The sequence below is a fragment of the Fulmarus glacialis genome, unplaced genomic scaffold, assembly GCF_000690835.1.
Source record: "Fulmarus glacialis isolate BGI_N327 unplaced genomic scaffold, ASM69083v1 scaffold14306, whole genome shotgun sequence".
Taxonomy (NCBI): Eukaryota; Metazoa; Chordata; class Aves; order Procellariiformes; family Procellariidae; genus Fulmarus; species Fulmarus glacialis.
In genome coordinates, this window is record NW_009217567.1 from 1 (window position 1) to 12,483 (window position 12,483).

At 46.3% G+C, this 12,483-nt stretch overlaps 1 protein-coding gene across 1 annotated transcript; it reads right to left on the minus strand.

Annotated features, from left to right (window-relative positions):
- Window positions 1-879: 879 nt before the first annotated feature.
- On the minus strand, window positions 880-12,296 carry LOC104078184 (probable ATP-dependent RNA helicase DDX11; the record flags this gene model as incomplete). Its single annotated transcript, XM_009579727.1, is given in 17 exon segments — window positions 880-992; window positions 1,468-1,602; window positions 2,127-2,250; window positions 2,720-2,741; window positions 3,283-3,367; window positions 3,490-3,534; window positions 4,822-4,901; window positions 5,703-5,749; window positions 5,853-6,005; window positions 6,584-6,786; window positions 7,262-7,349; window positions 7,913-8,020; window positions 8,564-8,609; window positions 9,739-9,896; window positions 11,526-11,612; window positions 12,049-12,075; window positions 12,078-12,296. Coding segments are annotated over 17 exon segments (1,740 nt in total), but the record flags the coding sequence as incomplete, so codon positions are not given.
- Between the last annotated feature and the right edge of the window lie 187 nt (window positions 12,297-12,483).

Consider the following 12,483-nt stretch of genomic DNA (forward strand, 5'->3'; position numbering starts at 1 on the left):
GGGGGGGGCTCCCCTTTCAGCGCCCGCGGTCCTGAGCCTTGCCATGGCCCCACGGCACAGGGCAGGTCCCCCGCCCGGAACCAGCCAGCATCTCGGCCCAACACACCCCAATTTCAGACTTCCCCAGGCCCAAAAACGCATTACCAGGACTCCCAAGCACTGCACAGGCCACAGCTTGGACTGCAACTACATTCTCTCTCCAAGTTGCAGTCTGAAAAGTTCAAAGTTGGAATGGTGGCCTTCCAAAAAGTAGGTCCTGCACTTCACACCCTCCTTCCCTCCCTTGTCACCACACAGGCAAAGAGGAAGTTTCAGGACATTCGTGTCCAGGAACAGGATAAACGTATAACAGGATAACTGGGATATCTGACACACTCCACTGCACCCGACCAACACAAACACACTGTCTCTCAGGCACTAAAGCCACGGGAGAAGAACGATAAGCTGCTTGCCACCATACCAAGACTAAAGTCGTGATTTTTCTGAAAGATCCCCTATGGGATGGTCCCTGTGGGATCCCTGTCCCTTTAGAAGGTCAGATGGTTTTACAAGGTCCTCTGACTGCTACCCATGCTAGTTCCAACCCACCATGAGCTCAGCCTCAGCCTGTCCTTGAGGACAAGAAAGGCCGACAAGGACAATCCTGCCCTTACACCTACAACTTTTTGCATAAACAGGCAGTGTGATGCCTCATGCAGGGAAACTATAGCAGGGTTTCCTACCAAAAGGGTAGGTAGGAAAAGTCTTTTTCCACACGCACCATGGGAAGCGAGAAGAGGAGCACATCCCAGTGGGGCCAGGGTGCTATCTTTCCATGCCTGCTTGCAGATAACACCAGAGACCTCCCCAGAGCCCAGCATAGCATCCTTATTCCCTCACCGGCTGCATGGTGCCCCCAGCAATGATTACAGCACGGCATTCTTCCACCACCTTGGCAAAGTGGACAGCTGGATTCAGCAAGAGGAATTTGAGGCTGCTCTGACCAACTGTGCCTGGGAAAAGGAGAGACAACATCAGGACCTAGCTGTGACACACGCTCAGGGATGCAAGAGATTCTCCCTCCTGTCCTGGGCACTCTGGCAGGTCCCCACCTCTCAAAACAAGGACTTGCTGCTGTTCAACATTGCCAGGGGCAGCAGCAGGTAAAGCCAACCTAGAAGTTATCTGCTGCTTCCTAATCTTCCTGGAGCTGTGGAAGAAGCGCAATAAATCGCAAGGCAAAAATCGACATCCAAAATGGGAGCAGAGCTCCACAAACCCTGGCCCCAATGCCCTTGGTTAAGAATTCCTTCGGGCTCATGAGAGTCCTCACACAGACCGAGCCTGCCAGCCTGCATTATGGACAGCACAGAGATGTTCCGGCAGGGCTGCAGGCTCCCCCCAGGCTCAGGACCTCCTCCCTCATTGCCAGTGAAGCGCCCTGCTTGTGACTCATGCCACCTCTCCCCAGCTCGCCCTTTCCAGTACCTTGCCTGCTGAGAATGACTCGGCCATCTTGGTTTGCATTTGTGAGGGCTGAGAGAAATCCTTCAATCTGCATCAGTGGAGAGGCAGTTCGGAACTGGTCGTTCTCAGCCTCCACGGGAGGGCTCTGGAGAGTACCTGCTGGCCAGAAGAGAAAAGGAAAGGCAGGCAACTTAGGCCACATTTCTGAAGACAGGGACTAAGCACAAAACATAGATGGGTCCTTTCTACAGGAACATGACACCTGGTCTACATACGCAGGCAGAGAACAAAGAGCCAATAAAGGAGAGAACCCAAATTCTGTCTCATTGCTAGGAAAAAAAAGAAAGATCTGGCTTTTGTAGCTGGCACCACTAAACAGAGCTACCCATGGCAGCTCAGGTCCCAGAGCCAGCAGGTCACAGCAGGGCAAAGCTTGAGTGCGTGCAGTATAAACATGGAATCGCATCATTCAGCTTGGAAGGGACCTCAGGAGATCTTCTAATCATATGTATAGTTGCCTAGGTCAGTTAGTCATATATATTACAAAACACCTGCACAGGACAGCTTCTGCAGTTTATTGCCCTTCAAATCTGCCTCCCCCCTTTCCTCATGCAGATAGACGCAGGTTCCACATCCTCACTTTGTCCGCAGATGCACAAGTGGAGGATGTCTGAACTCACCCTCTTTATCAGATCCGTGCTGGAGGGTCAGAAGAAAGTTCTGCAAACCAGCCAACTTCCTGTTCTCCTTGTTGGTCTTCACAGCTGTGGCAGGGCCTCCATATCGCTCCACAAACCCAAAAAGCTGCCAAACAAAAGCCAGTAAGACTAAGACTACCAAAAGAAAAGAAAAAAACAGGTTTGCTGGCCTGCCACAGATAAAGTTCCTTGATAGGTGTTTGCAAACCAGCCCAATCAGAATCTGTCAGCCCAGAGCTCCCATTACTTTCCTTCACTCATTGAATTAAAACCAAAACAAGTCTCTGATGTTTGTTCCCCCAGTGCAGTGCAGCCTACCAGGCTGGCGAGTTTAAGGCCAAGCAGCCCAGAATTAGTACCCACTGGAATACTGTGGTACACCACGTTGCATGCTTCCTTGCCGTATAGGCAAAAGGTAACTCGCCCATACAGTGCTTTTTGCTGGAACCACTTCGTTTGCAGAGCAGGGTGGAGAAGACACAGGTTCCCACCCCAGCTGCTGCATCTTCCACTTCAAATGCAATGCGTGAAAGAGCATTTGAATGCTGTTGACCATAAAGTCACAGGGGCAATACCTTCCTGCTGGTAACGCTGAACCTGTTGGAGGAAGACAGAAAAATGAACTGGCATTCAGCATCCCTTCTCCCATCCTGCTGCCCTTGATCTCTGTCCAGCAGGGATATCACTTGCTGTTCTTGCTGTGCTCTTGGGGAGGGGTGCGCAGTTCTTCATGAGTGTTGCCTCCCAAACAACAGTTTATTAAAGGCATTGTTTCCAGAGTGGAAACACACAATGTTAAGGTGCTGTGTTTGGAGGTTCAAGGGATGGGTTAGGTTACTGGAGTAGTATAGGTTCTTCACCCTCAACCCTTACGGTTTAGCTTTGCCCTTACAGTTTAGCTTTGCCTACAGACAGCCTCTGCACTCATACATGTTTAATTACTTGCTTCCCTCTACTGCAAGAGCACCTATCCAGCTTTAATGCACTGTTATGCAGACAGCAGCAGGAGAGATCTATACATTGGGGAGAATCTGCTAGAAAGCAGATTCTGCCATGTGGGCCTTGGCTCTACTTCCAGCTCTCGCACACGCTTCCTGATAACCTTGAACAAGTCACCACCACCTGTGCCCTAGCAGACGACAACATTTGCATTACCTTGAAGAGGTTGATATTGTCAATCTGGCTCTGAAATAGAAAGTCATTGATGGATTTTAGCACTGTCCCTGAAAGAAAGGGGGGGAAAGGAGAATAAAGATTATTAGCTGCTGGGCCTGCAGCCCTTTACTGCCCACCCCCATGTCCCTGACTGATGGCTGCATACCCCAGGTGTTCACTCCAGTCTTACCTGTTTGGGAGACTACCTGACAGCTAGGATTTTGGTTCACATTACCTGTAAAACAGGAAACCAATTCAAGGAAGGCTTACAATGGGTCTATCTTAAAATTAAGCAAGAGACTAACAACTGAGCCGAAAGGGAGACCGCACGAGGACAAAAAGCAAGAAATACACATCTGCAAAATGTAGCTATACAGACAAAACATCAGCTCCTGCTCAGTTTTAATTTCCCCTGTAGGGTACATTGTAGGACAAGTGCGCTGCTGCATCCTAAGAAACACCACCTACATTCATTCTGCAGGAGGCAGCAGGTAGGATGGGTGCATGCAAATGCTCACACACTACCTAGTCATCATGCTGCAAAGATGAAGGGACAGGGACTGCAATGCATTCCTCACCCCTCCTCAATGCAGCAGCGGGGAGCTGGGAGGCGCATAGGCTGGCAGGCGATTGGGAAGAGGGGAAAACCTGAGGACAGCTCCACACCCAGACCCTGACAGCCAGAACAGGATTAATTGCTGCCACTCACTGCGTTTTATGTCCTAGTGTTTAACACCCATCTCACATCTCGCTTTTGCGGCCTCAATCATGAAGCTGTACACAGGCTGCATTTTCTAATGAAAGCACTTAACTGAGTGTGGAGAAGAGAAGACTGGCAGGAACAGGGTGGGAAGAGAAGTATACTTTTGAGAGAAGGGCAGAGAGCACCACCAGGCCCCTGCCCCAAAGAGCTGCATTTCCCCTTGGGCAAGGAGGAAGTTCTTTATGAACTTATGACAGGCTCTCCTTAAGGCACACTGAGGTCTTGCAGACAGATCATTAGAGGAAAGGAGCCCTGCAAATGCCAGTGGATTTAAAAACCACAGCAAAATAATGTTTTTCCACAGAGGAAAGGCACTACTCAAGAAAGACTCATTCTGCAGAGGCACGCCTGACTCAGGTAGAGGCCGTGCCACAAGATGACCCAGGAGATTCATTCTGAGCAGCTCTTTTACTGTTCTGATCACTGTCACACATCTGCTGTATTCCTCACTTAGCACCCTCGTCTCCACTCAAATCAGATATGAAAACCACATAGAAAGAGAGGGAAACTGCCTCTACCAACTTATGATGTCATCTGCTGCTCCTCAGCTAATCAAACAAAGAGAGGGGTTCAGGCAGACACACCAGTCAACATCCCCATAACAAAACAGCCTGAGAAATAAAATAGGCACCTGAACCTATACGTGAGCAACACCTCCCCACAGATTCTGCAGAGGGGGAAGGGGGGACAGTGCCCTGAGGAAGCACCAATGAGCTCAGAGTCTATCAGCATCCCTGGAGATAGAACAGGTTTGCTTACCTCCCAGCGTGGCTACAAACCGCTCCAGCAAATACAGGATCTGCTTAATGTACATCAAGTTCTTTGCCTTCAGACGTTTCCTATGAAAAATGAGACAGGTATTAGGCCGCAAAACATCTTCAGGGACAGACTCTCAGCAGCTGAGCTGCAGAGACAAGCATCTGAACTCCTCTTCATTTTGGGGAGACAGGAGCCAAGAATGATTTCTCCCAGGCTCACTCTCCCTATTTGTGGCAGGGCATAGATCCCTGGATATCCTGCCCAAGGTCACCTCAGAGCACTCACCCATGCACCCCACACTGTACCTACCATCGCCCTTCTCCTCACACATTAATTACAGTTTGTTTATTATAATGGCACTGACATCCCAAGTCCCTGTTGCAATAACACTCCACAAATTCAAAGTTATTAGCATTGAGCACAATAATCAACCACTGCAGGGATGACAAGATGCAAGATTTGGCCAGAGCCAAAAACAACATATAGCTTCCTCCTCCTCAGAGCTTACTTCCTCTGCCATAATGCCAGCCAGCACATGAAAGACTAAGGTCCAGGAGAGACATGAAAGACTGAATCTTTTGAAACTCTGCATCACAAAGCAGGAGCAATTAGAGGGAGATAGTGGGAAAGGAACCGAGAGTATAAGGGAAAGCCGGAATCCTCAGAGTATCCCCCTTCTCACTGCTTAATACCAGCCCCAGGAGTCTGACTTAGATGGATTCTAGACAGAGATAATGAAGCAAGTGGCTTTCCATCTGCAGAAGTATTAATGCAAATAACTTTCCACTGGGGAAAAGCAAGAAAGCCCCTGCAGACATGAGACAAGCCATGGCATCCATGCTGCCTGCCACTGTTGTGCTATTTTCGTTTAAGATCCTCACCCGTATCGCTCCATGTACTGCAACAGCTGGGAGTGGGCACAGCACAGCTACACAAACAAAAAAAGGAGCTGTTATTACAAAGGAGTCAAGAAAGGGCGCTCTGCTGGAAGCAGAGCTCACTCACGATTAACGGGCCAGGCTATGACTCACCTGAGAGCCGCTGACCTCTGCACTATGGATACAGGTGATGGTGTCTATGAGGTTGTGGGCCTCGTCAATGATTACGATCTGGTCCTTCAGCTTGATCCCAGCAGCGCTCCTGGTAGGCTCATGCAAGAGCATCTGATAGGGCAGCACCACCAGCTACAGGAGAAGCAAACGCTGCCCTGATTCTAGCTCTCATCCTTACAAAATTAGGGCACTCCCCAACCTCTCATTAAAGGCCCATATCAGATAGCCTCGCAGAATTCAGTCAAGAAAGTTACTTTTATTATGGGAATGGTAGGAAGAGAGACAGGAGCACATGCTTGAGAAGGGCTGGGATGTAAACTAAAGAGAAATGATTATGCTACAACTGCATATTGGCTCAGGTTACCTTCCAAATCTCCTTTGAAGCACTGAAAGCACATCTTCTGATAGAGAACCAAGCAAGGAAGAAAAGCGGTGGCAAGAGCTAAGATTACACCCATGTGTCACTATTGCCTCGGCATTATTGAGCCTTTCAAGTATTTCAGAACGCTAAGACATACTCACAGCCTCCCTATTAACTACAAATGGGTATTATTCTTTTCCTTTGCTTTCTCAGCAAAACTACAGCTGGCAGAAGCACAAGCCTGTTTACAAACTCCCACAATATTGAGTAACAGTACTGGAGGGAGCAGGCAATTGGTTCATTCTTAGAGGCCCTGGCATTAATTCCACTAAAAGTATGTACTCCTTACCTGAGCAGCAGGAAGGGCGTATCGACTCCCATAATAAGGGCAGGCTTTGGTCTCCCTTCCCAAAGCCACCAACTGCTCAATATCTTTCACTTCCACTAGAACTTCATCACGGAGAAACTGCATTTGCTCATAGGAATAAAATGGGCATACAGTGCGACTCACACGTCTCTTCTTCCCTTCCATCTCTTCATCACTCTTCTTTTCTAAGAGCAGAAATCAAAAGAAAGCTATGAGCAACACATAGCCTAAAACAACCACTTTGCAGAACCTCCTGGATTTCAAAGCAGACTTTGTCACGTGTATTTTTAACTTATCATCTATTTAAAAGTTATTCAGCAGTTACATTTCCATCCCCACAGCAGACACTACTCTTGCCAGTTAGATTTAGCCATATAACATCGTCCAACATTTCTAGTACTGAGTTACAAAGACAAGTATCCTTCCGTTGTGGAAGTCCTGACCACCTTAAGGCACTCAGAAAATACATATAGGTCTCAGCATCCTAGCCTGGGGACAAGAAAACTAAAAGCACTAAGGATCTCTAGCTCTGCTCCTCCAACCTGCCATTTTCAAGCTCCTACCACTCTCTTGCTAGAACTGATTGGCAGAGCATACTGTCTCCAGACTCTCACACCAGCTTTATCAGCGACTGCTTTCCCAGGCTGGAAGTGTTCCTACCATGTTTGTTCTTTTGCATCTCCATGCAGCGGTCATTGATGAGCTGGAGAGCCCCCAAGCGTCGCACCTCCTCATTCACACACAGGTTCTTGGACATGCAAAGAGAGGAAGAGGTAGGGGGTCGTTAAGCACTGAGTGCGCCCTGTGCACTCTTTGCTGTAAAATAAAAGGTTTCTTTAAAGAAAATCTCAGGCCAGATTCTGAAATGGAAAAGTTTATCGGTGAGACAGTGTGCATACTAACTGCTACAAACATGCTCGAAACTGGTAAAAACTTAGCCAGGAGAAAAACATGAGAAAAGGCGCACTGAGATGGCTCATTGCTACGTAACAGCTTCTAAAAGATGCTGCCAGAAGTAATACAAAGAGGAATGCCTTCCCAGTGACTCACACATCTGTAATATTCCACATCAGAAGAGGTAAAACAGATTTTTGCATTTACATCAAAGGGTAAATGGTCAAAACACAGCTCACAAAAAGATGTACATCACAGACATCTGTGTCACAACCCACGACTGCTTTAGTTTTTCAGTGGGAGATTCAGTCAATCCCCGAGATGCCTTCTGAGGCATCACATCCACACAGCTCCCCGCAAAGTCTCTCATATTAAGTTAATACACACTCTGGGTCCCTCATGAACAATACCACATACCTGCCTGGATCCCAGGGAGACCAGACGTGTGTCTTTGCCGAAAGGACTTTTTTGCACCTCACGCACAAACTGAGACAGCTGGGAGTGAGTGCGGCTGCAGTAGTAAATCTACAATGAGGTAGAACAAAGAGAAGACAAGAAGAACATGGAAGCCAATCCCCTACCTACAACCAATCCTGCAAGGAAGCAGCCAAGCACCTCAACAAGGTTAATCTTGCTCAAGTCTTCAAAAACACAAGGGAAGGCACATGTTTGAGTGTCACCTTACAACTGTTGAGGCCAACAGCCTTATCTTTGCTTTCTCCTATGCATTTGCCTTTGTTTCCATTTAATTTTCCAAGGTCCTTATAATAGCAGGGACTCACCATTGGAGAGTAATAAAAAAGTGTTTCTTGCAGTGTGCTTTTACAGCAAGCCACAACCAAAATTCAGCAGTGTTAGCAGAGCAGGCTGCTTAGGCAGCCAGTGTAGTCCAGAAGGAGATGAGCACAGCAGAACTGGTTGCTATTATCAACAAACTCAGCAGTTCTTGGATGCTAGTTTCTAAATCCTTCTGTTCCGCATGACTCTGGGAAGGGTGCAAGGAAGCCATAACGCTGCTCACTCCTACACTGTTCTGTGAGGCAGCAGTATTTACTTTCCTCATCTCACCTTAGTCACATGCTCCTCTTCCAAATCATCGTCATCTTCTTCCAGCCTAAGAAAAGAGAAAGCTCAAACAGTTTCTTTTCAGCAGATCACTGACAGTTAGAATCAAATGATGCTCTACTACAAGAGAGAGGTCTCAAGAGAGATGTTATGTCATCTCAAGAAGAGCCTCAGATCTTAACTCAGGAGGTAAAAGAAAAATTGACTTTTTAAGAACAATGTAAGTGTGCACAATCAAGTCAAGCATTGCCCTTTAAAAGAAAAACATCTGTAGGGCTGTCTCTTTAGCAACTTCAAGAATTTTTTTTTTTCTTTTAAATCTGGGGCTTCTAAGCCCCGGGCGTAAGCTAATCAGTGCTATACTATTCTTTGGTGAGCTTATTTATTTATTTTTGTAAGACTTTCCCTTCAGAGACAATTTACCACCCTCAAGCTATTGCATAAAGAAAAGCTTCAGGAAGATATTTAGCTGCCACAGAGTTCCTCAAAGGCAACAGCAGTTTAATGTTTGATAAACTACACATAAATGAAGTAGTTAAGTGTTTTGCAATTTTTAAGGCAGGAGGATCTGTCTAGATACTAATTAGTAAATTTGTATTTTAAATGTATTTGACTTTTCATGCTGAAGTATGGCTTCTGGCTTTCTGCATAAAGCAAATGTATGAGAGAGAAAAGTGTGCATGGGGTTTTCATGCTGAAGCTCGGTCTTCAGAAACGTGAACATCTCTCCCTTTAGAGTATCAAGAGATGCCAGTGCTAATCTGCAGGACCGATAGCTTCCTCTGATGCCCTGAGTTCCATTTTGCTTTTCTAATGCAAGACACTTGATCTCAAGCCATTCACTCAGCATCCAGAGGCATTCTTTGGGAAACTGGTCATGGATAAAGGCAGGACATTGCCACACATTTTAAGAAAGATGCACTTTCTCAGAAAACACTTCAGGTCACTCTGATCTAACAAAAGCTTAAAAAACAAAACAAAATAAAATTCAAAAAAACCCACCAAACCAACCAATTAAGCAAACAAGCCCCCAGAACAAGCACTACCTTACACAGCTTGAATGGGGGAGAAGCTCCAGATCTGCACAATCACAGGTGAAATCTCTTTCATCAAGGCAAGACAAAAATGATACAGAAAACGTTTCCTTGGCACAGAACCCCCTCAGTCCCTGCGCTTACCCAGATACCACTTTCTTTTCTTCATCACTCTCATATTCAGCAAGAATCAGCTCCTCCTCATCGTGATCCAGCTGCTCTAGAACATCCACTCCAGCTCCCTCTGAAAGAACCTCCTTGCTGAGCTGAAGAAGGCGCTTTGTCTCATCCTCCTCAGATCTCTGAAAGGAACACATGATCACATTATTTCTCACACAGAAAGAGAGGTAGCACACACATCGCTTTATGCCCTGGACAGGTCAGAAGACAGCACAGTCCCTCACCCGTAACACAGGGAATGGCTTGCTGGGTAAACCCCCAGTAGGACAAGCAAATGCACCAAGGGTGTCTGAAGCTGTTCAGCCCCACAGAATGCAGCTGTTACCAACAACCAAAGACTTGCCCACACAGACGTATATGAAGGGGGAAACATAAAGAATCTCCTATGCAAAACGCCCGCTGAACTAATAGATCCCGAAATGACAATATCCATGCAATCCAGTATTAGTTGCTTAAAGTGGCCCATAAAAGATGTCTGCCTGAGAAAAAATAGTGTGTAAATAAACCCAACCAAACAAACACATAAGGACATAATCAAACACTCTGTCCACACTTAACTCAAAGCTAGGATAAACTCAGCACCTGTTTTAGGATGCAGAGCACAAGACTTCTCTTACTGTTTTTTCTCCAGTTACGTGGTTCTTATTCTAACACAGGTCTACCCCTCTACAAAAATTCCATTAAACTGTTGAAGAATAGTTTTGTGATTAACTTTGTGTTCTGATAAAGAAAAGTTCATTTTTTTCAATCTGAAAACAGTATCTTCCAACTTCAATGAGCGTTCTTTTACCACAGCATTATGAAGAAATGCAGTTAGTGAGCGCTACAGAAGAGATGAATCAGTTGCTTTTCCAACCTCTATAATATTTCTCTCACTTGCTTTCTTGCTTTTTATCATGCTTCTCATTTCACATGCTCTTCATTCTCTTTTAAGAAACAAAAGTTCTTTGTTCCACTTGTTTTTTATTCACCATTCACCTCTGAACCTTTGCTATTTCTGCCATATCCTTTTGACAGGAGTTGACCAAAACATAACACAGCACTTGAGATGGAGCACACTAGAAACTAGAAGCCTGGCTGCCTAGTAAGTCTGCCTGTTTAGGGACCTGAAGCGGGTTTTTCTGGAAAGTTTGACTCATACCATCAAAAACCTCTTAGAGTCGAGAGTACTGAAGCCAGTTCACCCATCTAAATGGCAGAAAAATATATCTGTGAACTTTTTATATGTAGAAAAGAGGCGCTTCTGACCAATACAATCGCATTTGCTATGAAAGTAAACAAATACAATCGTTCCCTAGTGATGGGCAAAGTACAACCAAAGCCTGACCTGTTTTTTTTTGGAAGGGTCTTCTGTTTCTATGATCTTAAATTTAATCACAGTTCTACAGGTTTTATTCCAGAAGTACCGAGTGTTCACACATGCTCATAAAACAGAGTGCTTTAAAAAAAAAAAAAAAAATCCAAGTATTAAAGCTTTTAAAACAAAAGCAGAGGGCCATCAGAACACTCTCCCTTTCTATCCACGCACAAGCATTGTCACAGGAAATTCTCTATGCACAAATTGCTTTTCACGTCTGTACTTTAAAAAGAAAATCTAATAAAAAATTTTGGATGGCCAATTTCAGCAACCTGATACAAAGAGCTCCCCAAAGAGACAGGCTGGAAAATTCAGAATGAAGTCACGGATATAAGCAAATATGAACACTCGAGGTAACAAAACAGAAAGTTCTAATCTCTGTGCGGTAACTCACCTTTCTCTTTGCTGCATATTTTAACTGCACATTATGGCGAATTTTCTCAAGACGTTCTTCTCGTTTTTTCCTCCTGACCTGCTCTTCCTAAAGTAAAGGGAGAGTGAAAGAAGGATGAAGTGTTCCTCCTGACCTGCTCTTCCTGAAGTAAAGGGAGAGTGAAGGAAGGATGAAGTGTATTTGTCCCTAAACCCTGGGTAAAATTACTTTCCTATTCCCTGGGTATAGAAAAAAAATAACTTTGAAACAAAATTGTCAGTGGACAATTCTCCTGGAGTGCACGCCTACTATATGTTACTATGTTCAGAGTAATACAGTTTCCTATCTTGCAACCTGCACGGCGTTGAACTGCAGGTTGAACCTGCGACGTTGAACTCGTAACTGAAACAAAGTCCTGTGAAAGGTAAAGACCACCATCAAAGTTTGCCTCACTTGTTTTTCCAATCATCACCCAGGCTATCAGCCTTTCTGATCCTCACACCTCGTTATTTTACCCATCCTCTACATATGAGCATTTCTCAACCTTTAGCCTGTCCACTGCGTCCCGCTCAAAAAAAACTCTTCCTTCTTCTGCACAAATGCGGTAACCCAGTCCGGTTCCCCAGCGGTGTCTTTGCTGTCTGGGCGTCCTGGCTCAGCTGAAGTCGGGCGCTTCGTCCCCTCCTGCCCGCTGTCCTCAAGTGCCAGAAGTCGCGCCTCCTCCTCCTGCTTTTTCTCCTCAAAGTCTCGGAGCCAGGAGAGGGCCCCGCAGATGAGACTCAGCGATTTTCCCTGCAACAGAAAACAAGCCAGACGAGGCTCCCGCGGCTGCAGCACTGCTGCCACCGACGCGCGCGCAGCCGTGCCCCTCCACAGGGACGGCCCACTGGGTGACAGGATCTGAGCGGGATCAGGCCCAGACCCGGCCCCTTTCCCCGGCTACCACCGACCCTCCCCACCCGGGGCGGGGGGGTCTCCG